At 34.8% G+C, this 21,498-nt stretch overlaps 1 protein-coding gene across 5 annotated transcripts in view; it reads right to left on the reverse strand.

Moving 5' to 3' along the window:
• LOC116505485 (microtubule-associated serine/threonine-protein kinase 4-like) overlaps positions 1-18,948 on the reverse strand; it is a 106,158-nt gene extending 87,210 nt beyond the window's left edge. For 2 of the 5 annotated variants that reach the window (XM_032212731.1, XM_032212730.1), the window contains exons 1-2: positions 18,649-18,948; positions 16,084-16,164 (exon numbers count right to left, since the gene is read on the reverse strand). In XM_032212731.1, the coding sequence (XP_032068622.1) occupies positions 16,084-16,164; positions 18,649-18,737 (170 nt within the window). In that variant the 5' untranslated portion in view covers positions 18,738-18,948. Of the gene's footprint in view, positions 1-1,257; positions 1,664-16,083; positions 16,165-18,648 lie in introns of those variants that run through there. The other 3 variants (XM_032212734.1, XM_032212733.1, XM_032212732.1) reach the window with 2 other exon arrangements.
• Between the last annotated feature and the right edge of the window lie 2,550 nt (positions 18,949-21,498).

A 21,498-nucleotide genomic window follows, 5' to 3' on the forward strand; every position in this document is an offset into this window, starting at 1 on the left:
TTCCCGTAATTTATCAACCAATGTCTCATCTATACACTCCCTATATAAACCAGAAGCTAAAAATCTTAAATAACATAGAAATCAAAAGTCAGACTATTAATTATGTAAACATATTTCTAGAGAAAATTGAACTGAAAAAGAACTCCATATCTACTATTATAGGACTCTTAATTGGTCTTGGTAAAGATATCTCAGTTTACCTAATAAATGTGATAATTTTCTCATGTTTTCAACTCAATTGCTCCCCCAAAAGCAGGAGGCTTGAAACAAGGAACAATTGAATTTTTTAGAATATCTAGCTCAGTAGACAGACTTCAGTGAGCAGTAAATTACAATACAGCATATGCAGTATGCTTATTGTTCATCCATATCTTTCAGTGTATTTGTTCAAGGATAAGTGTATGCAAACTGTATACAAAAATATGGATAAAAACATGTTACATAAATCAAGTAGTAATATGAAAAAATACATGCTCATTTTGGAATAGTATTTTGTTCTTGAAACAATTTTTATTTCACTATTACTTCAAAATTATGTATTTCTTTCTGCTTTGTTATCACTTTGATGCATCTACTATTATATTGCTTCCAATAGAATAAGAAAAGTAATTTGATCCAGATAGATTACTGAACATGCAAATGCATACAAAGGAGAAAATAAGATTGAAATAATTATTATTATGTTTTAATAGTCTCAATATTATTCAGCAGATACTATTATCACATACCTAAATAAGCAACAGTGCCAGTCTATCCTAAGATAGATTTAGGTAGTTCTAATCATGCTTCTAAATAAGTACATATTCTGTAACTATTTTTAAATATGTGCCATACACATTAACTTCTAAGAAAAAAATATCATAATATTAATAAAGCAGCAGCTCATTAGCTTTTATTTTATACGGGTAAGAATTTGATCAAACCTGAATTTATACCTCAACTTCCATAACAAAAGTTATACTACTTCAAACAACAACATTTATAATAGTTACTGAATTCAAAAGTTTCATCCCATAACCTGTATTTAAATTAGCCCAAAATCCACTAATTATTTACAGTCTACCAACTATTAAAAAGCAGCATGAAACTTGAAACAAAAATCAGGAAGTTACTAAAGTAATATTTACCTGTTTTTCAACCTATTTGACAACAGTGTTAGGTAAAGAATTGTATGGAGTATTTTTTTTAAAAAAAAAGAAACTTTACAAAATAGGTAATAGACAAGTCAGTACAAGAGTTTTCTGGAGTCTGTTTTACCTTTGTGTTCGACGGAGACTGTTTCCACTTCTCAAATGAGGCAACGTAAAGTTTGAGAGGACACTCCAAATCGCTGGATCAGACATATCCGTACACTCTTTACTTTCACACACCAATTATTTAAAAAAGTGGAGAATAGAAAAAAAAAATTAAAAAAATAATCCCAGTTCGATTATCTCTCTCTCACCACTGAAAATGTAAACATTAACTCCACTCAGAACAACATTACTGTAGATCAAACAGCTGGGTACTTTAGATGTCTAAAGTAATAATCATAATCATAACAATAGTAATTTTTAAAAATCCTCTTCTCGCAAATACAAAAAAGTTTTTCCTTTTCTCTCTACAATTCCTGTGTTCCTAAGCATTACAATAGTTTCTAGACTCCAGTTCTGCTGAAACTCTGTTCCTGTACGTGTGATTCAGCCAAGGTACTTTGTCATCTGTTTGGAAGATACCATTCTGAGCCAGCAAGAGGGGGAACTATAGTTTTGTTTCTTTTATAATTTTCCGGTTATAATAGGTTTAACATATAATTCTACTTTTAAAAAGCCCAGTACATGAAGGACACTCTTACTTTTTTAGAATTCTTTAATATCGGAAAAGCTAAAGACCATACAATTGCTCCCCTAAACAATTTTTGGAAATGGGCTTATCTCTCAGGGATTTTTCCAGGACTTCAATCTATCATCATTGAACTTGTATTTCTGATTAATAAAAGATTGAAAATTTAAACAGTGTGGTTTATATGGAAGGAAGAAAAGGTCTCGCTTCTTTAAATTTCCTGTTGTAGATATTCTAGGAGTTATTTATTAAAAGAGAGTAATTTAGTAAGAGGAATATAAAAAGTGTGAATAAATCATTTCATTCAAATCAGAGGATCTTATAAATATTAATATTTTTCTACATATGAAAGATGGTTTATTGAAGTATATTTATCCTGTGATAATCACTTATATTCAAAGCAAAACACTTTTCATTATTTACTTGCTCAAAAATATTATTTTAATGAAACTACTTCTCAAATTACAGACAATTTAGGAAGGGCGCTTAGTACAGTAAAATTTGAACACCAAAAAATAATACTTTTTTTAAGGAAAAGTACAACAGGGATGGTTATGTTCATATTCTTGCACTTGTAAATTTTAATTTAATATATCTGATCATATTCTGACTGCCAAGACTGAAAGTGAAATTGGAAAAACGAAAACATTTTACAGTACAGATGGAGTAAGCAGAATATAAGAAGGAAACCACCTCAGTATATTCCTGCCAAACGTTCCACAACCTGGACTTAACCACTGCAAGATGAGTATAATCTCTCTCACAAACATTAACTCTGCTATATTCTCACAAACAATCCACAATTTTGGGTGGGGTAGGAGAAACTATTTAATGACTAAAAGTACACACCCCAGCGTTTCTTTCACTTTGAAGCACCTTCATGCTTACTCATTACTCACTCACTATATGATAAAAATACAGTATTCCAGTTTATACATATACTGTACATACATACATACATACATACATACATACATACATTTTGAATTCAGTACACTCAATGGATATGTTCATAAAACTAAATTTAAGGAGGTAAAAGATGATGCAGATTATTTGTAAATGTCACACCTGTCAGCAATTCCTTAAAGAAGCAAATTATATTTTCTGGAAATGGAAAATGTGTACTTAAGACAATGTTAGAAATGCAATGTGTATGCATTCCAGTTATGCTCCAAATCCATTTTCCTCCTCTGAAACCAGATCTCTGCATAATCCAGCGAGGTGCAATGCTGAAGTTGAAAAAATAATAAGCTGGGATGCCAACAGTTTTTATTGTTTTTCTAGTTGTTGGGAGTTTTTAATGATTTTGCTGTTTTACGAGCTGCCCCAGGTTATAGCTGGGCAGCTATATACAGTCAAAGTCAAATAAACGAATCTTTAGTTCTTGATTCACTTTGTTTTGTTTTCAAAACACTAAATTCACTTTACGATTTTACTAATGTTAATTATAGGTAGTCCTCAACTTGCTAGCAGTTGGTTTATGGGTTATATGACCACATTTCAGGCATTCACAATTGGCTCATATTTGTTAACAAACAATTTATGATAAACAATTGGTTGGCTTAATGACCTTGGATTTACTAAATGATCATTGCCACAAAAAAATGTAAAAATTGGTTTGGTCACATGATGATGTGATTTACAACTATCATGACTTAAAACTATAACATGCAGGCCCCATTGCAGTTGCAAGTCAAGCACTATCTGTTTTGCAGTTGATATCAGACTTTTCTTGACATGTCCTGAAATATTTTAAATCCAATACAAATAATAATCCCTTGCAGAAAAGTGTTGCTGTTCAGCAACTATGTACAGCAACTTTTGCATTGATTTAGAAAGCATTTGTACCTGTTTGCATTCAAGGCGGCTTCAAATATTATGTTGAAATTTTGTCTTATGATTCCCATTTTCTATAACTGGAGGTAAAAAATACATTAAGTAGAATTCACAAAATGAATATTTTGGGAAAGGATCTATTTGTAATGTGCAAATGAATATATACTGTTACTACTATTTCTACAACAGTAGCTAAAGATTGCGATAAAGATTGTCAGCAGCACAACATTTGATTAAGATTTAAAATCCAAACAATGGTGAAAGAAGTTGTTATCTACAATGGTTTCCACCAAGGTCCTCTGTTCCGGCGGGAACAGAGGTTTAATCCTATTGGTCGAAGGGTCTGACAGCTCCTATAAAAGGGCTGCTGTCAGACTCAACCTTCGCTGGGTTGTTCTCACTTGTTGTATTCAATAAAGATCTGTTGTTACCGTTTAGCCTATGTGTGCCTATCCATTACTCAATCTAACAGAAGTAATAAGTAATGAGGAAAAAAAACCTGGTACCAGAAGAATCTATCCTAAATGCCACCAAACTGTCACTATTAGCTGCCAGCTTTTTGAAAAACTGTAACACTGCCAACAAAAGTAACATGTTCTGGGAGAGCCAAACAATATTTAATTACCATCTATAATTTACCCATCACAAAATAATTTTTAATTATGTAATGCTGAAAATTAGACAAGCATCCAATATTGTTACACATTGTAAATTTTTGTTAGGATGTGCTCTGATGCTTTGAATTACATATCAGATAATAGTTTTTATGAAAAAAACAGATAAGATATTAGGTTAATATCTATATTGATCCACAGAAAAGAAATATAACATGCCTTTGGCTAGGAGAATTACCTGTACCTTAAAGTATTTGTACATCAATCAAAATATTTTTAAATGTATACTTTGTTTCTTTAGGATAGGAAAGGCGGAAGGGAGTGAGGAAGGGAAAAAAATTATGTTGCTTATAGGAAGTTATTTAGCCTATTTTTTAAATATTTCAAACATATAATTCTTCATACAATGACAAGTTCCAAGTTTTTTAAAAAGAATTCAAAAGAACATTAAGCCAATCTTTATAACACTATGAATATTCAGCAAAATATAGTGTCCATCAGCCATTTAACAGTTACATCAATGCACTGATAATTGCTTTGTAAAAGCAAAGATCCCAACTTCAAAAACAGACCTATAGAATATTTATTGATACTGTTTATGACAGATGATTGTGTAATAATCTTTTAGACAAATTCATTGTGTATCCCATCACATTTGGCCTATAAAGAATATTCTGTCCTGATCTATTTTATTCCTATCACAGAGACTAGTAAACTTCAGAAGGACAGTGTAGCCACTGGTCCATTTCTATAACATTCACTACAAATTAAACCTGAGAAAGTAAAGTCCTTTTCAAGGGACTTTTTAAAACATTACTATGAGTATCAAGGTGCATAATATATAGCAAGTTCCCTGTTTTTATTTTTTGGATTTTATGTTGCAATATTCAGTATAAAGCACACAATTCAGTTCTCTTAAAGTAGCCAGCACATACCAGCTGCATTAAATTTTTTCAAAGCAAGATACTACTACAGTTCCTATATGGAGCTCAGTTAAACCCAGACATCACTTATGATAAATTAAAGATGCCAAATCAGTTTTGTATGCCAATTATTCAGTGTGAAAATATTGTGCTTAATGTCCAAAAGCAAGGCTGATAAAATTGGAATGATGGTATAGTTTTGTGTGTTTAAATATTGGCCAAAAGCTAATTTTCAACCTCAAGACTTGATGCGTCTTATTCTCACAGCTAAATATTAATCTTTTTTGAAACAGCAAATATAACAAACATGATCAATGGGATTTCCAGATGAAATGCTGATACAGAATTACAAACTGAATTTGATAAGCTGTTACACCAGCAGTGGTGGGTTGCAGACGGTACGCCCCAGTACGGGCATACTGGAGCCTGCCTGGGGCACCGGGTACTGTTCCCTTCCAGTGTTCCGGAGGGCCCACCTGCCCACCCATGCTCCTTACCTATATTTAAAGTCTTTGGCGCTTCCGTGCATGTGCACAGCGCATACAGCACCTGCACGATGCTCCGCTGAGCAGCTGGAGCATCACAGAGGCTCACAGAGGTGTTGCTGGACAGTACAATGTGCTGCACGCATGTGCGCATGCGCCACACGCATTCATGTGGACAACACCTGGCCTGTTCCAATCGTATCAGTTGGAACGGGATCCGGAACCCACCACTGTACACCAGGCATGACCAAAGTCCAGTCCGGGGGCCAACTGTGGCCCGTTTTCAAATTACGAGTGGTCCACAACCTCTTCTCCCTGCCGGAGTTATTTGTTTAGCCTTTCATAAAATAATTCATTTGCATTTAATGTTAAAGCCTGATCAAAGAATATCAGGCTGAATGGTCGGCCCCACACATTTTCACCTCACCAAATCTGGCCCTCCTTGCAAAAAGTTTAGAAATCCCTGTGTTACACAGAGTACAACTTACAAACAACACATTTCATTGGGCTTTCATATTAGTGCAATTCAATATATTTCTGTCAGCAGAGCTGGATGGTAAATTCCAGATAATCCCTTACATTGAAATTTTTAAAAAATTCAGAAAACAGGACCAAAGAATCAAGGGGTCATATTATGTTTTACTGTATTTGTTTATCAAAGTATTTGCAATAAACTACAGGTAGTCCTCAACTTACAGCAATTTATTTAGTGACCAAAGTTAAAATGGCACTGAAAAAAGTTACTTATGACCATTTTTCACACTTATGACCATTGCAGCATCCCCATGCTCACATGATCAAAATTCAGATTCTTGGGTTGTGATGGTTGCAGTGTCCCTGGGTTATGTGACCACCTTTTGCAACCTTCTGACAAGCAAAGTAAATAGGAAAGCCAGATTCACTTAATAGCTGTCTAATTGACTTAACAATTGCAATGATTCACTTAACAACTGCAGCAAGAAAGGTCATAAAATGGGACAGAACTCACTTAACAAATGTCTCGTTTAGCAACAGAAATTTTGGGCTCAATTGTGCTTGTAAATCAAGGGATTACTACACTATTTTTAGTTCATTTCCTGGATGGACAATAAAATTATATAAACTTTGGCAAGTAAAGTTCTTAAAATAACTCTTGCCATTGCTAAGTTTGCAACAGTAGCTTGAAGAAATCAAGGTTTGTTGTTAGAAAATAGACTGGGCATGATCACCGGCCTTTTTATGGCATACGTTATATTGAGTTTTTATATTTGTGTTGTCTGGAGCCTGTGACCTATATAGTAATAAAGATAATTTATTCATTCAAATACTCCTTATTGTTCAAACACCAATATGTACATATATGTTTATACTGATAAGACAACAGCAGGAGTGTTTTGCTCTTGAACCTCTATTATTTATTTTGATCTGCTATTATTAGATAATAACTAAGGTAGGTACTTGTAGCTACAAAGCAGCATGTTCAAGTAAGTATATAAAATATAATTAGAATTAAGAAATTCTGATTTCCCCCCCCCAATACTGCTAATATAGCCTACATTCACTTTTCTGTTTCTCATTGCCAAATTATTTATTTTTCTACCAAGACAGGTAGTCTTCACTTAAGGACTGGTTGTTTAATGACCATTCAAAGTTATAACCTACTTCAAAAAAGTTATTTATGGATGTCCTCGAATTTATAACTGCTGCTATAACTGTGATCACTTAATACTTTAGCCCATTAATACTTCTGCAAATTGCTCCCCTGCTCTTTTCATTGTTAATTTTTAAAAAACAGTATTATCAAAATAAGGAGTAATTTTTGAGTTGTGTGTGTGTGTGTGTGTGTGTGTGTGTAGATGAAATCAAGGTATTTTATAAAATCTGCATATGAATTATCTCTATATAAAACTCCTATAAACTAGAAGTTTGCAATATGCTTTGCAAACTAATGATATTATTATCCGTAAAGAACAAAGGTAATTTTACATTTTTTAATCTAATCATGTAAATGTTTCACAGCAGACACCAAAATAAACAAAGATTTGTATAATGTACCCACACAAACTGGGGATGTGGGGCCCCAGTATGGTAAAATTAATAAATAATAATAAACAAGTAAAGATCAGACACAGACTCACAAACTCTATGTGCAATAATATATTTACAATTACAATGAAAATAAAATGCTGTACAATTACATAAAGCTAAACCTTTACTGAACCAGTCCTTTTGCCATTCTTAGCATCTGCTAACAAACACTTTTACCAATCTGTCAGCTTTATTAAATAAAAAGGTTTTTCAAATTGTTCCTAAATGTACCCAAAGATCTATGGTGCCAGGAAGTGGAAAATATTCCCATAATTGAGCACCGAGAAATCCATACAAATGAGATAGAATAATACTCAAAAAGGAAATGAAAAGAAGCTCTTATCCAATTGTAGAAATAGGCACATTCCAGGAGAGGAGCTGGGCAGATAACAGGGAAAAGCTTTTTTTTAACAGTAGTATCTGTTATATGTTAAACTGCAGGCCTTGAAATTCTAGCATCAAGATTCTAAATGTAATAAGAAAATATAGGAAAATATAGGTTCTGCAACAGAACCAGGTGTTGGTGTTGTAGTTATTTAATTTGCTAAGACCAACCAAAATGATTCTATGCAGTTGCAATATATCTAAGTTGTTTTTAAGAAAGAACATGACTGCTTACAATAAAACAGCATTCCCATTATTTTCAGAACTTTGAATAAAGCAATAGCCTTACATATTGTCAATACAGTTTGGTGGGTTACATACCGGTAACTAAAAATTACAACTAGTAAAATAATTTAAATGATGAAATATGTTCAGCTATTGATTATGTGCCATCAAGTCACTGTTATCTTTGAGTAGCCACATATATAAATATTCTATATGACAATCTCTTCCTAAACTGGTTTTTCAGGTCTTCCATATTGCATCATCACCACTGTAACTGAATCCATCCATCTTGATGCTGGTCATCCTCTTTTTATATTTTCCTCCCCCCAACCAGAGCCTTTTCCAGACAGCTAAGTCTTTGCATAATTTGGGATCACAAGTCAGAGCGATAGAGGTATTGTGCTATTTAATTTTGTGTGAGTGTGTGTACATATACTCACCACACACTTCTGTGTCAAGTGCTTTACAGAATTTAGACATGTAATAATCCACATTTGCTATCGTGAAAAGAAAATCCCATGTATTTGCTATAGTCAAAAGAGACATTGTACACAGACGTATCCAATGAAAACAGAACTGCAGCTAGATGCCTAAAAGTGACCAGGTATGTCAACCTACATGCCCTCTTTGTAATGTTCCACACAACAGAACAATAGTGTATTCAGGCTGCCACCTAGAGTGGAAAACAAAGTAACTTGTTTTGGCTCAAAAGTAAGTGAGAGGCATCTGCATGTATATGTGCATTAATAAAGAACATAAATTAAAAAAAATAAATACAAAAATTAGATGAACACTGAGTTCACAAGTTATTATTTGTGCAAACTTAACATATAAATGGGGGAAAACAAAATGAGTTAATTGGAAAAAATCTATGGCAGAATGTTTTTTAAAAAGTAGCTAACATTATGCAAGAGACTCAACAGCAGCAATAAAATTTACTTAAGAACAAGAAAAAAATATTTCATATGCTTCATTTTTTATTATTTACTCAATTTCTATAGTGTCCATATCAGCCAACATATTCTAAGATATTTTAAAACTACAAAACAATTAACCAATAAAATAAAATCATCCAAATCATCCACAACCAGGGGTTGTGACTCTATATATATATATCTTTTTTTTATTTGTGCTGATAAATAAATAAAGGGAAACTAGTATAGATCTATTTCAAGCTATTTAGCTCTCATCAGCTAGCCATACCCTTACTGGGATTCGAACCTGTGCTGTATTGCATCTTAGGCAAACGTCTTAGCCATTAAGCCACAGGTCTCCTCCTTATCAGCTGAAGCCAGGGAAGAAGGTATATATTTAGAGTCACAACCCCTGGTAAGACAGAAACCCAATATTTTTACTGTTGCAACGTGATGGACTCTTGTGACGAGCCAATTGACAGATGATGGAAGCCGTTAGCTTCCTCCCATAATTGGGGCTTACCAGGGGTTGTGACTCTAAATATATACCTTCTTCCCTGGTTTCAGCTGATAAGGAGACCTGTGGCTTAATGGCTAAGACGTTTGCCTAAGATGCAATACAGCACAGGTTCGAATCCCAGTAAGGGTATGGCTAGCTGATGAGAGCTAAATAGCTTGAAATAGATCTATACTAGTCTCCCTTTATTTATTTATCAGCACAAATTTTTAAAAAAAGACAAATATAACAAAGGCAACAGTAAAAATATTGGGTTTCTGTCATGATGGACTCTTGTGACGAGCTGATTGACAGATGATGGAAGCAGTTAGCTTCCTCCCATAATTGGGGCTTACCAGGGGTTGTGACTCTCTCTATATATATATGTTTGTGTTTGTGTGTGTGTATGTATATGTGTATATATATGCACATGTATATATGTATATATATGCGTATGTATGTATGTATGTATGTATGTATGTATGTATGTATGTATGTATGTATGTATATATAGATTTTTACAACCCCTGGTAAGCCCCAATTATGGGAGGAAGCTAACTGCTTCCATCATCTGTCCTTCGGCTCGTCACAAGAGTCCATCACGACAGAAACCCAATATTTTTACTGTTGCCTTTGTTATATTTGTGTTTTTTTATTTTATTTGTGCTGATAAATAAATAAAGGGAGACTAGTATAGATCTATTTCAAGCTATTTAGCTCTCATCAGCTAGCCACACCCTTACTGGGATTTGAACCTGGGCTATATGGCATACTAGGCACACTAGGCTAAGATCTTTGCCTAGTGTGCCTAGTATGCCATATAGCCCAGGTTCAAATCCCAGTAAGGGTGTGGCTAGCTGATGAGAGCTAAATAGCTTGAAATAGATCTATACTAGTCTCCCTTTATTTATTTATCAGCACAAATAAAAAAACATATATATATATATATATATATATATATATATATGTATATGTATATGTATATGTATATGTATATGTATATGTATATGTATATGTATATGTATATGTATATGTATATGTATATGTATTATGTATACACACACACACATATATACACACATATACATATATACATATATACATATACATATATATATATATATATATATATATATATATATATATGTAACACATATTATTATATGTATATTGTATATTGTAGGAACTTAATTTAATATTGTAAAGCAGGGATCCCCAACCTGTGGGCCATGAGGGGATTGCAATCGGGCTGCGAAAACAGAAGGTGAGCATGCATGCACATCCTCACTTGTGCGAGCCATGGGTAAAAACGTGTGCATGCATTCCATTTCTGTGAATGGTAGACACGCATGCACCACTCATGCAAATGGAGCTGTGTGCGCGCACACTTGCTGGTTACACACACAGAGCCATCCCCTCTCCCCCCCGCCCAGTCTGCAATGCTAGAAAGGTTGGGAACCGCTGCTGTGAAGGTCAACCATCCTTACTTCAGTTGCTAATCCTACACAGGTTGCATTCTCACAGCCTTGGTGTATCTGTTCCAATCAGAATCTAACATGGACTAGATGTGAAGTGGCATTGTAGGGTCTACCTCCAAGAGATCAAGAAGAAAGAGACTCATAGCGTAGCTTTGAAAGTAGTAGCCCTCTCATTGTATTGCTACCTGCACACAAGTTCATCTTTCTATAATTTAGGATATCTTTTTCATAGGATCTTTAAACTGGAAGGTTCTGAATAGCCAACAGTAATGGAGGATTATCTATTATTGATTCTATTATAGTAATTATATTGTTACATGTTTGTACAAATAAGCCAATAAAATTCAGTAAACAGGTTGTACTAAAACTGATTAATAAATGAATACTTCTGAGAAATTATTTAAATATTTAATGAACAAATATTTTATCACATTTGATTCATACAATTCTAAACATTAGAGGGAGAGCAAGTTTGGTGCAGTAGCAAAGGCATCTGCCTACAAATGGGGAGGTTTTGAGTTCTAGTCCTCTCTTAGGCACAAAACCAGCCAGTCACTGTTTCTCAGGCCTAGAAAAGAGGCAGTGGAAATCTTGTCAACAAACTTCAGGAACTAGTCTGGGCATTTGCCAGGATTCAACAGTGACCTGAAGACACCAAAAGAAAAAAAAGAAAAAAAAGGAAAAAGGACCCAGAGAAAAGCAAAAGCACATTTAGGGCACAGTATGGAAGTTTTGGCAAATCTTCTTCTATTGCAAATCTAGACAGCTTACTAAAAAGCAGAGACATCACCCTGCCAACAAAAGTGGGGAAAAGGCTATGGTTTTTCGCGTTGCAATGTATGGCTGTGAAAGTTGGACCATAAGAAAGGATAAGCGCCAAAGAATTGAGGCCTTTGAACTATGGTGCTGGAGAAAACTCCTGCAAGTCCTTGGACTGCAAGGCGATCAAACCGGTCACCCCTAGAGGAGATCAGCCCTGACTTCCCTTTAGAAGGCCAGATCCTGAAGATGAAACTCAAATACTTTGGCCACACAATGAAAAGGAAAGACTCACTAGAGAAGAGCCTAAAGCTGGGAAAGATTGAGGGCAAAAGAAGAAGGGGATGACAGAGAATGAGGTGGCTGGATGGAGTCACCGAAGCAGTAGGCGTGAGCTTGAATGGACTCCAGAGGATGGTAGAGGACAGGAAGGTCTGGAGGAACCTTCACCATGGGGTCGCAATGGGTCAGACACGACTTTGCAACTAACAACAACAATGGAAGTTTTGGGTACATTTTGGTCTGCTAATAAGAAAACCAAAAATAGATCTAGAGAACAGGTGGCCTGCAAGTGTTCCAAAAAAAATTGTGATATCTATCAGGAGTTGCAAAATTGAAATATTTTAGAAAGTACATATCACGGTGCCATATTTAATATAATTTATAGCTATCCATAATAAAAACCATCACCCTGGAGAGCTAACAAGACAAAAAAGTTTTTTTAAAAAAAACAAGCAACCACTATAACAACTCCTGGCATCCCAGAACAATATCCTCCCACAATTATCTCCTTATTTCCTCATTTAACCCTGATGCTTGTGGGGAGAGCCATATGTGTGTGGCGGTGTCTTTGTTCAGCATAATGTAGCATGTTCCTCAGATTTCTTTCATATTCACTGATCTGGGTATGTAATGTAGTTTTTTAAAAAAAACAGGCTTATCCTGCATTTGCAGATTTGCATTCACAAATATGACTCACTTTCAAGTGGGGTTTTAAAATCACATTTAATATACAAAAAGCCAATAAAATTGGTAAGCTTTCTAATCCTAGCTTTGTGTCATTTCTAAGTCCTGTATCCAGCAGCAGTAAATAAATACTGCCTTTAGAAGTGAAGGTCAGGAGGATCTGCTAATACTGCCTAAGGAGTAAATATTGCCGAAAGTACTTTTTGTTATGCCAAGAATTTCAATCATATGTGAAGAGAAGAAGGTAAATGTTCTGCTTATTCATTCAATATGTTTTTATGCGGAAGCGCTTTTGAATGCTGTGTAGAATCTACAGCTGATGCAGGATGCAACTGCCTGGTGGACTGTTAACTTATGAAAACATACTCTGCATCAACAAGGCAGATTGCCAGCTTATTTCTAGTATAACTTAAAGGGCTAGAAATCATCTAAAAGCACTCCAGTCTTTGAGAGCATACTTTGGACACACTGCTCAGGTTTCATAGTGCTAGAGTGATGCCAGAAGAAAGAGGTCTGGCCAGAGAAGAAGGCACAACATCTTGAAGCCTATCAAAAAGTTCATTTGCACATTCTGGACATACTAGATTGTACTTAATAGTACAATTCCTATTTTCAGAGCAAAAACACCTTTTCATGGTGGGCATTTAATCAAAGAGGCAGCTGTCCTTTTAAATTAAAACAGATGGAATAGAGATAGCTACCCATCATAAGGCAAAAAAGTGGGAATACAAAAATTAAGTGGACCATGATAATACAGTATCTGCTATATAAGATAATCTTACATATGGCTGAACATTTTGCTCCAAACTAAAATTGCTAACAATTGCTTGCAAAAAAGAGAGCGGGGGAAAACATACAATATCCTTAGTTCATTTTCTTACATGGTAGATGCTCATTTTCCTTGCATTTCTTCTATTATACTGCTGAATGTTTTCTTCAGATTCATAGATATAAATTGTAAAACTAATTTCATTGAAGTCACTACTCTACATCCTTGTTGGAATAATGGTCACTTAGATCTCCTAGAGTTAGTGAACAGTTTTTGTAAATATGTTAAAGCTATAATCAAAGCCTCTGAATGCTAAACTGTAAGTAAATAGCAGATTTAAACAGCACATATGAAATTCTGTATGACAACTGTAATTCCCTTTCCCACAATGGACCTTCACCAACAGTTCCAACTCTTTGCAACAATCTAGTTCTATCTAGAGCAGGGGTGTAAAACTCGATTTCATTGACGCTGCATCAGGGTGGTGTTTGACCTCGGGGGGGGGGGCATGGCCAGCTTGACTTCACTCGTGTTGTGGCCCAAGCACTCTACCAGCGAAAACAGGCTCCTGAGCTATACTTTCAGGTGCGAAGGTCTCCTGCAACCCTCTGCCAGTGAAAATGGAGACACTTGTGACCCTCCCAAGCTCCATTTTTGCTGGCAGAGGCACTGTGCACTGGCCCTTTGCTGTTTCCAGAGTTGCCCTGTGGGTCAGGTCTAAGTAACCTGCAGGCCAGATCCAGGCCCAGGCCTTGAGTTTGACACCCCTGATCTATAGGATTACGGTTTGGAGACTGTCTGATCTATTTTTGTAAAAAAAGGTAATTGTAGCTGTGAAGTAAAAGCTTCCCTTTCCATTCTAGGGCTTTTAAGGAGATTTGCAACCTCTCTGAACACTACCAAAACAAACACATTTGAGTTTACTGTTTCATGGAAAGTTTTAATTCAGTACATGAAGGGATAATCTGGGTCCATTGCTTATCCCCCAGAATCAATCTTAGGATTGAACTAAAGTATTAGATATTATTTCCGAAATGAATGTATCATATCTTTCACACAGCTAATTAGATGAGTCATTTGAGTGGCCAACTTGATTTTTCATTCGCAAATGTTTTCTTTTTGAAAAATATAACCGTCTTTATTATTTATATAACATCTTATGTGCTTTCCCATGAACTCATTCATACAGTCATCCCTAATTAGTTTCACAATGATGCATCAACTCTTTTCTTCATTTCTAGAGGCTGCTGGATCTATAGTACTGTAAGCCCTTGGAATATTGGTTAGGCAAACTGATAGAAATCCATTTCAGTAATTTTGAATTCCATCTAAGCAGAAAAGGACACATGCCTAAACAATATGTTTTGCAAACCGCATCAAAATGCTCTTTTCTCCAAACTTTTATAATATGTGAGGCGATTCTTTGATATAATATAGCTAATGACAATATGTATTATACATGCACAACTTCAAAAATGATTTCAGAAAAGTAATTCTGCTATTTTATGTTGCTATTACTAGTATTGTATCTTATATCAATATCTCAGGCTATCATAAATACAATGCACATAATTTTCAGACTATTTAAATATTCTGAACAAAATTTGAATTATTAAACGTTTGCACTGAAAGCTATTGGACTTTGCCTGAATGATAAAATTTAACACAATGCATTTTCTGGAAACATATTCTTTGGACCAAGAAATGCTTTATGGTGGTATGCATATACTGCAGGGGTGGGTTTCAGGCAGTTCGCAGCGGTCCCCGCGAACCGGTTGGTCGGCGAACCTGGAAGTAAGTAACTTCCGGGAACGCCGAAGGGTCCACCCGCCCGCCCGCATTTCTTACCCGGTTTTGACGAGTTCTGCGCTTCCACGCCTGCGCAGGACGCATACAGCGCCTGCGCGATCCTCCAGGAGCAGCTGGAGCATCACACAGACGCTAGTACGCATGCGTGCACTGCGCGCGTGCATGAGGACGCCGCCAGCCCCGTTCCAACCGAACCGGTTGGAACGGGGCGAGAAACCCACCCCTGATATACTGGCTCCAGAATAAACCTTTGGCATAGAGATTACTGAAATGAGTATTAAACATGCTCAGTTTTCTTTACTGCGATAGGTAAACTGGACTATTATTAGTTCTCAAGAAGGCAATCTGTTTTTATTTCATTTTCCTAATCCAAGCACATTGCTAACATTTCTGATTCTGTCCTTGTACTTTAGGTATTCGTATAGAATAGTATACTTTGGAGCATATGTGCACATATAAATATTTCAATTATTCACTTTCTTCTTTTCTTCAATGTGGAAAGAAAAAAACTACAACAATGGAAGTATAGTTGCTTACCTCCAAAAATGAAAAGCGAACAGAGGACTGCATGGACTGCAGGGGCTGGTTGGGGTTGGGCTCAGACTTCTTGGGGTGAGACTGAAAGTTAAAATAATGTCATCTCTAGTGATAGAAAACCATTAAAAGCTCTAGTTTGACTGAATTCATAGGATTAGTTCTAGGGACTAATAATAATAATAATAATAATAATAATAATAATAATAATAAAGCATGCTAAAGAAGTATGGGTTTCAGGACAATCAACAATAGGAATCTGTATTCCCTATTTTGATTTTTAAAAGCATGCTAAAATAAATATTGCAATGTCTATTTTTAATATTTTTCAGTGCAAAAAATGCCATTTTTGCACTAAGAAAACTGTGTTAAGCATGCAAGTGTTTTTATTATAAAAATAATGCAAATACTTTTTTAAAAAGTATTTATAAATATACTCATTTTCAGTCAAGCACCGCTATTCCGAATTTCCATATCTCAGAGAACTTTAAGATAAGTTTTCTGTTAGAAATATCATGCCTCAGCTTTAATCACCCTAAGTACCAAGCAAGAACTGTGAATTAAGTATTTATAATTACATCTATTGAATAAGGAATAAAAACATTGCAAATAAAAATTTAAAAATAAATAGCAAATTTTAAAAATGCTCTTTTTAGTTTTTGAGAATGCCATTTGTGAAAAATACATTCCAACAACAACTACAGTATCACACACAGGCATACCTAATTTTAATACATTATTGAAATTATTTTATCTGCTTTTCAAAGTGTCTTATAAAGTTAGTAACTATAATCATTTACTGCTTGGGTTTGAATCACAGAGATGAACTTAAACATTTCTGATTGCTAAATTATAAACTTTTATCATTTCATTTAACTTCTATATTTGACAAAAATGTTTTATAGTGACAATGTTCTTAATGTTTTAGTATTTCTCCAAGATTAGTTTTGTACTTAGCCATGATAATAATGGTTCAGAAATCACACCAACCTATAGAAAAAGATTAATTATCATCAAAATTAAAATGATGAATAATAGTATTTAGTAGAATTAAAGTAACAAGAAATGGAAGTTTGCAAGGAGAACATCAATTCTTATAAAATTGTTTCAACTTAATGAAAAATATACAATATAGAATGATTGAGATCCATTTTTTGTTTAAAATTCTAAAGTTTACCAAGTAAACGTTTGTATTAAAATCTGAGATTAGATGCTTAAAAAATGTCTATTAATAAACTGATTTACTTATACGTATTGAGATAGAAAATTAAGTTGGGAATGAACACTTCCTCGCAAGAAATTTAAAGTTTGCCCCAAGCAGCAAGTGTCTAAAATTATAACCATATAATTAATATGTAACCAATAAACCATGCTGCAATAAATTCTTTCCTAATATTATTTACAATTAATAGAATCTTATTAATCCATACACAGAAATATTGAAGACTTACTCTTCAACAAACTGATACAAAATTAGAGCCATTATAAATAAATACATTTAAAATCAATGGTTTGTAATACAGTTATCTGAAATATAAAAGCCAGCAGAATATCCTCTTTAAAGGAATATTACTTTTCATTAGTTATAACTCAAAGAAATTGATACTGCATGTAACAGCAGGAATATATGCAATAGTCTCTAGATACACAAAATTCATTCAATAGCCTATGGTTAAATAGCTTAAACCACATAAAAACCTGTTCTTTTTGCACAATAACACAACTGATATTTAAAATGTACTGTATCCAATCACTACCAACATGAAATCTTAAGAGAATGTTTTATTTGTACACATATGCACATAGTTATATACCCATGCAGTAAATTTTGAAACTCAAAATTAAATGAATTTAAGTTTTGGCTGTTTAAATAGAAGAAATATACTTTTGACAGAAATAGCCATCATGGTCTATAATGCACTATGAATATATGTATGCAATTGTTTTTTAAATGGAAGCTAGAATCAGAAAATAAATCTATCATTTCTAGAAGATAGTAAGGAAAGATTTTTACCCAGCCAAATATATTTAGCTTAAAGTCTCTAATACCAAACAAAAATGTCACGATGCAATATAGTTCAAGAATATTCTGCTGCTCAGTAAAAAAAAAAAGAGAGAAATCATATATAATGATTTTTCACAAATAGCATTCCTGTTCTGCTCTAATTTTTTACAGAGCTCTCTATTATTCACGAGGGGTAAAGGCCTTTCAAAAAATGCAGCATTTGGATAAACAAATAGTAACTGGTGGAGGGGTGGGGGGTGGAGGATGATAGACAGAAAAGGATCACCATGGCCTACAGAATGATGGTCTCTCTTAATACATTTATGATGACCCGATTCATGCATTCAGATACATCCAATTTAAATATGCAGTATCGTTTAAAATATCCTGCAATATCGCTGCTTTAGAGCCACACATTTGAAGCTAAAGCAACTGCAGTACATTTTGAAAATGTTCCTGCAACCTAAAGCTGCAGTGCTTTCAGCCTGTCAGCATAAACACATGTAAAATAAGCTAGTGCCATGCAGAAAGCATTAAAATATTAAAAGGCAGACAATACTTACTCCAAGGTCAGCCCTGGAATTTGCAGCCTTTCCCGTTGGGCTTTCATGGCTGTTAGGTTAACACATTCTACTGTAACCATGACAAACATTCAGTGGCAGCATCCTGGTGATGACAGAGAGCCCAAATGAGCCATTATAAAGGAATGGTCTAACAAACTCTTGGGGGAGGAAGCTCTGTAAATTTGGGTCCTTCCACTTCTAGCTGTCATGAAAAAATGTCAGCTGCTTTCGTCTAGATTAACCACCAAGTGCAGTGCACTGATTTAGCTAGCAGCAAGAAAGCTTCCAATTTGAATATCAAGCTACTCATTTCCAATGTTCTAACAAGCATTGCTTGGCACAAACGGTTTTCATGTTAGAGGACAAAGAGCCACAAAAACTATTAGATTTTTTTTTTAAAAAAAGAAAAGTGCAGTAAAAAGATTACTCTTTAACAGAGCTAACAGACGTCACAATCTTATCTAATAAATGTTAGCTCTGAGGAAATCATAGGAAGATAAGATCTGCTCTTTCTCTTCACATGCAGCAGATTAAAGTTTTAGAGAGTGATGCAGGATGTCAAAATTCCTTATTTGTGATTCAAATAAGTCATCTTTCTAAATAACCTCATTCAAACAACAAGATGTGCTCAGCGAAGGTTCAACAGGGAAGTAATTAATGGAATGGAACAGGACTATTTTGTTTTGTTTTGTTCCAAACATAAGGAATAAGAGCAGGAAAAAAATCAAGGTTGAGAGTTTTCTTAGTGACGGGTTCGCAAATATCAGTGGTGATAGATGTGGTTGTGAGAGAGGGAAGATACTGAAAAAATTGGTGTGGGCAGGTTGGTAGGATATGTTGCTCTGGGACACTGGTGACAGCAAGGATGAGAGAAAGGCAGAGACAAGGAAGGAAGGAAGGAAGGAAGGAAGGAAGGAAGGAAGGAACGAACGAACGAACGAACGAACGAACGAACGAACGAACCAAAACGATCTGGAGAAGGCAGGATAGGAGGATGTGCCATAGTGAACACCAGTAGCAGCACCATCCATACCAGTTTAAGGGGATAGTTTTTCATACCAGTTGGTATCACAAGGAGGGAGGGAAAGCAAATCTACGATAATACAGCACAGTAATCAATTCCCTTAAATTTCCCTGCAATAATAAATCTCTAAGAACAGTTGGGAAGACAAAATTATAATTCAGCCATTGGGGTAATGCAAATTACACCAGAATAGATTACTATGGGTCAAGAACTAGAGGAATGTACATTAATGTGGCCATGAGAAAGACTAGAGTGGCATGTTATAGTGTTACTTTATCTTTCCTATTATAGAACAAAAGAGGGTAAGAATGAAGACAGGCATGCCTTTCACCAGTTTTCTAGTGAGGATAGGAGGTTATAAACGAAGATATAAGTACTATATAAAGATTTTTTTAAAGCAGCTAAAAATCAGAAATGTGTATGTTTTATGCTTCATAAACTTTAACAATCATATATGATAAAATTGGCCCAGGGTTATTTTCAGCTTTTTACAAGACCCTCTGCAACTTGCAAAAGTTTTATTTATCCAATGAGCACTGCTCCTGAATCCTTGAGGAGATATTGCAAATCATTCTCCAAAGGATGGATTTGATTTTTTGTTTTCATATTCATATCCTACCAACCTGCCTGCCGCAATTTTTTTCAGTACCTTCCCTCTATCACAACCACATCTACCAGCACTGATATTTGCAAACCTGGTTACCAAGAAAACTCTAAACTTTTCCCCCTTGTTCTTATTCCTTCTGCCATATTTGGAACAAAGCAAAATAAAATAGTCCTGTTTCCTCCTCCCCCCCCCCCCCCGTTTAATCTATTATAATAAACAAACTGATGAGAGAGGTTGCGGTTGCCAAACTTTTCCTCTTGGGGAAGTCAACCAGCTTTTGATGGCATGTCAAAATTAGCAAGACTGCCCCCAAGAAACAGCACCCAACCAGATGCAAATTTAGGTTTTTCATCCTTTTATATGTGTCTGGAACTACCTGCTCAATACTGGGCAACAGCAGCTCAGTAATAAAAACTGCTAAAATGGGTGACAATGCACACAGTTCTTTTCCAAGCAGCTATTCATATTGGGGTATTTTATGCCACAGTTTTAATAGTTTTGAGAAGGCACACCTGCCAGACTCTGTACTCTCTGTTGGCCATGTGCTGTATATGGTCCAGGCTCTTTCCATCCTGTGTTTTCCTTTAAAGTTTGGCATTTTGCTATCACTGTGCTCTCTGCCTGACCATCTTTCAACCCTTCTATCCACTATAGAAAGTAAAGAAGCTGATCTTGATAGAGCTATGTAATACCAATACTTAGGCAAAGTCGTGGAAACATTTTTTAAGGCCAGAACAATTAGATAATTGTGAGGGAACTAGGTTAAGAATAAATATTCAGAAGATTCTCTGAAATACATAGAAGATAAAGAACTATAAGACACTCAGATTTGCAAAATTCTGTTCTTATAAGCTAAGCTCAATAAAAAAGAGGTCTAATGCCCACTGATGAAATGATATTTTTCCTACAAGCCAAAATGATATTCTAATGTTATTTCAGAGCCAGATTAAGACCCCAAGTTTTCAATTTTTATTAATCACAGTGTTTATTGTGATTTATATATTTCTTGTTAGTACTTTAAATCTATTTTAATGGTTTGTTATTATAGCTTGCTCTAAGATCAAGGGATATCGGATGGATTGTAAATATTTTAAATTATCTTATTTACTACATAAAATATTTAAACAGATGAGAAAGCAAAGCACCAAATAACATAAAAACATTAGCAGTGCTTTGCTAGTCCAGTGATGGCTAACCTTTTTGCCATCGCGTGATAAAA

Source organism: Thamnophis elegans, chromosome 3 (genome assembly GCF_009769535.1).
Source record: "Thamnophis elegans isolate rThaEle1 chromosome 3, rThaEle1.pri, whole genome shotgun sequence".
Classification (NCBI taxonomy): Eukaryota; Metazoa; Chordata; class Lepidosauria; order Squamata; family Colubridae; genus Thamnophis; species Thamnophis elegans.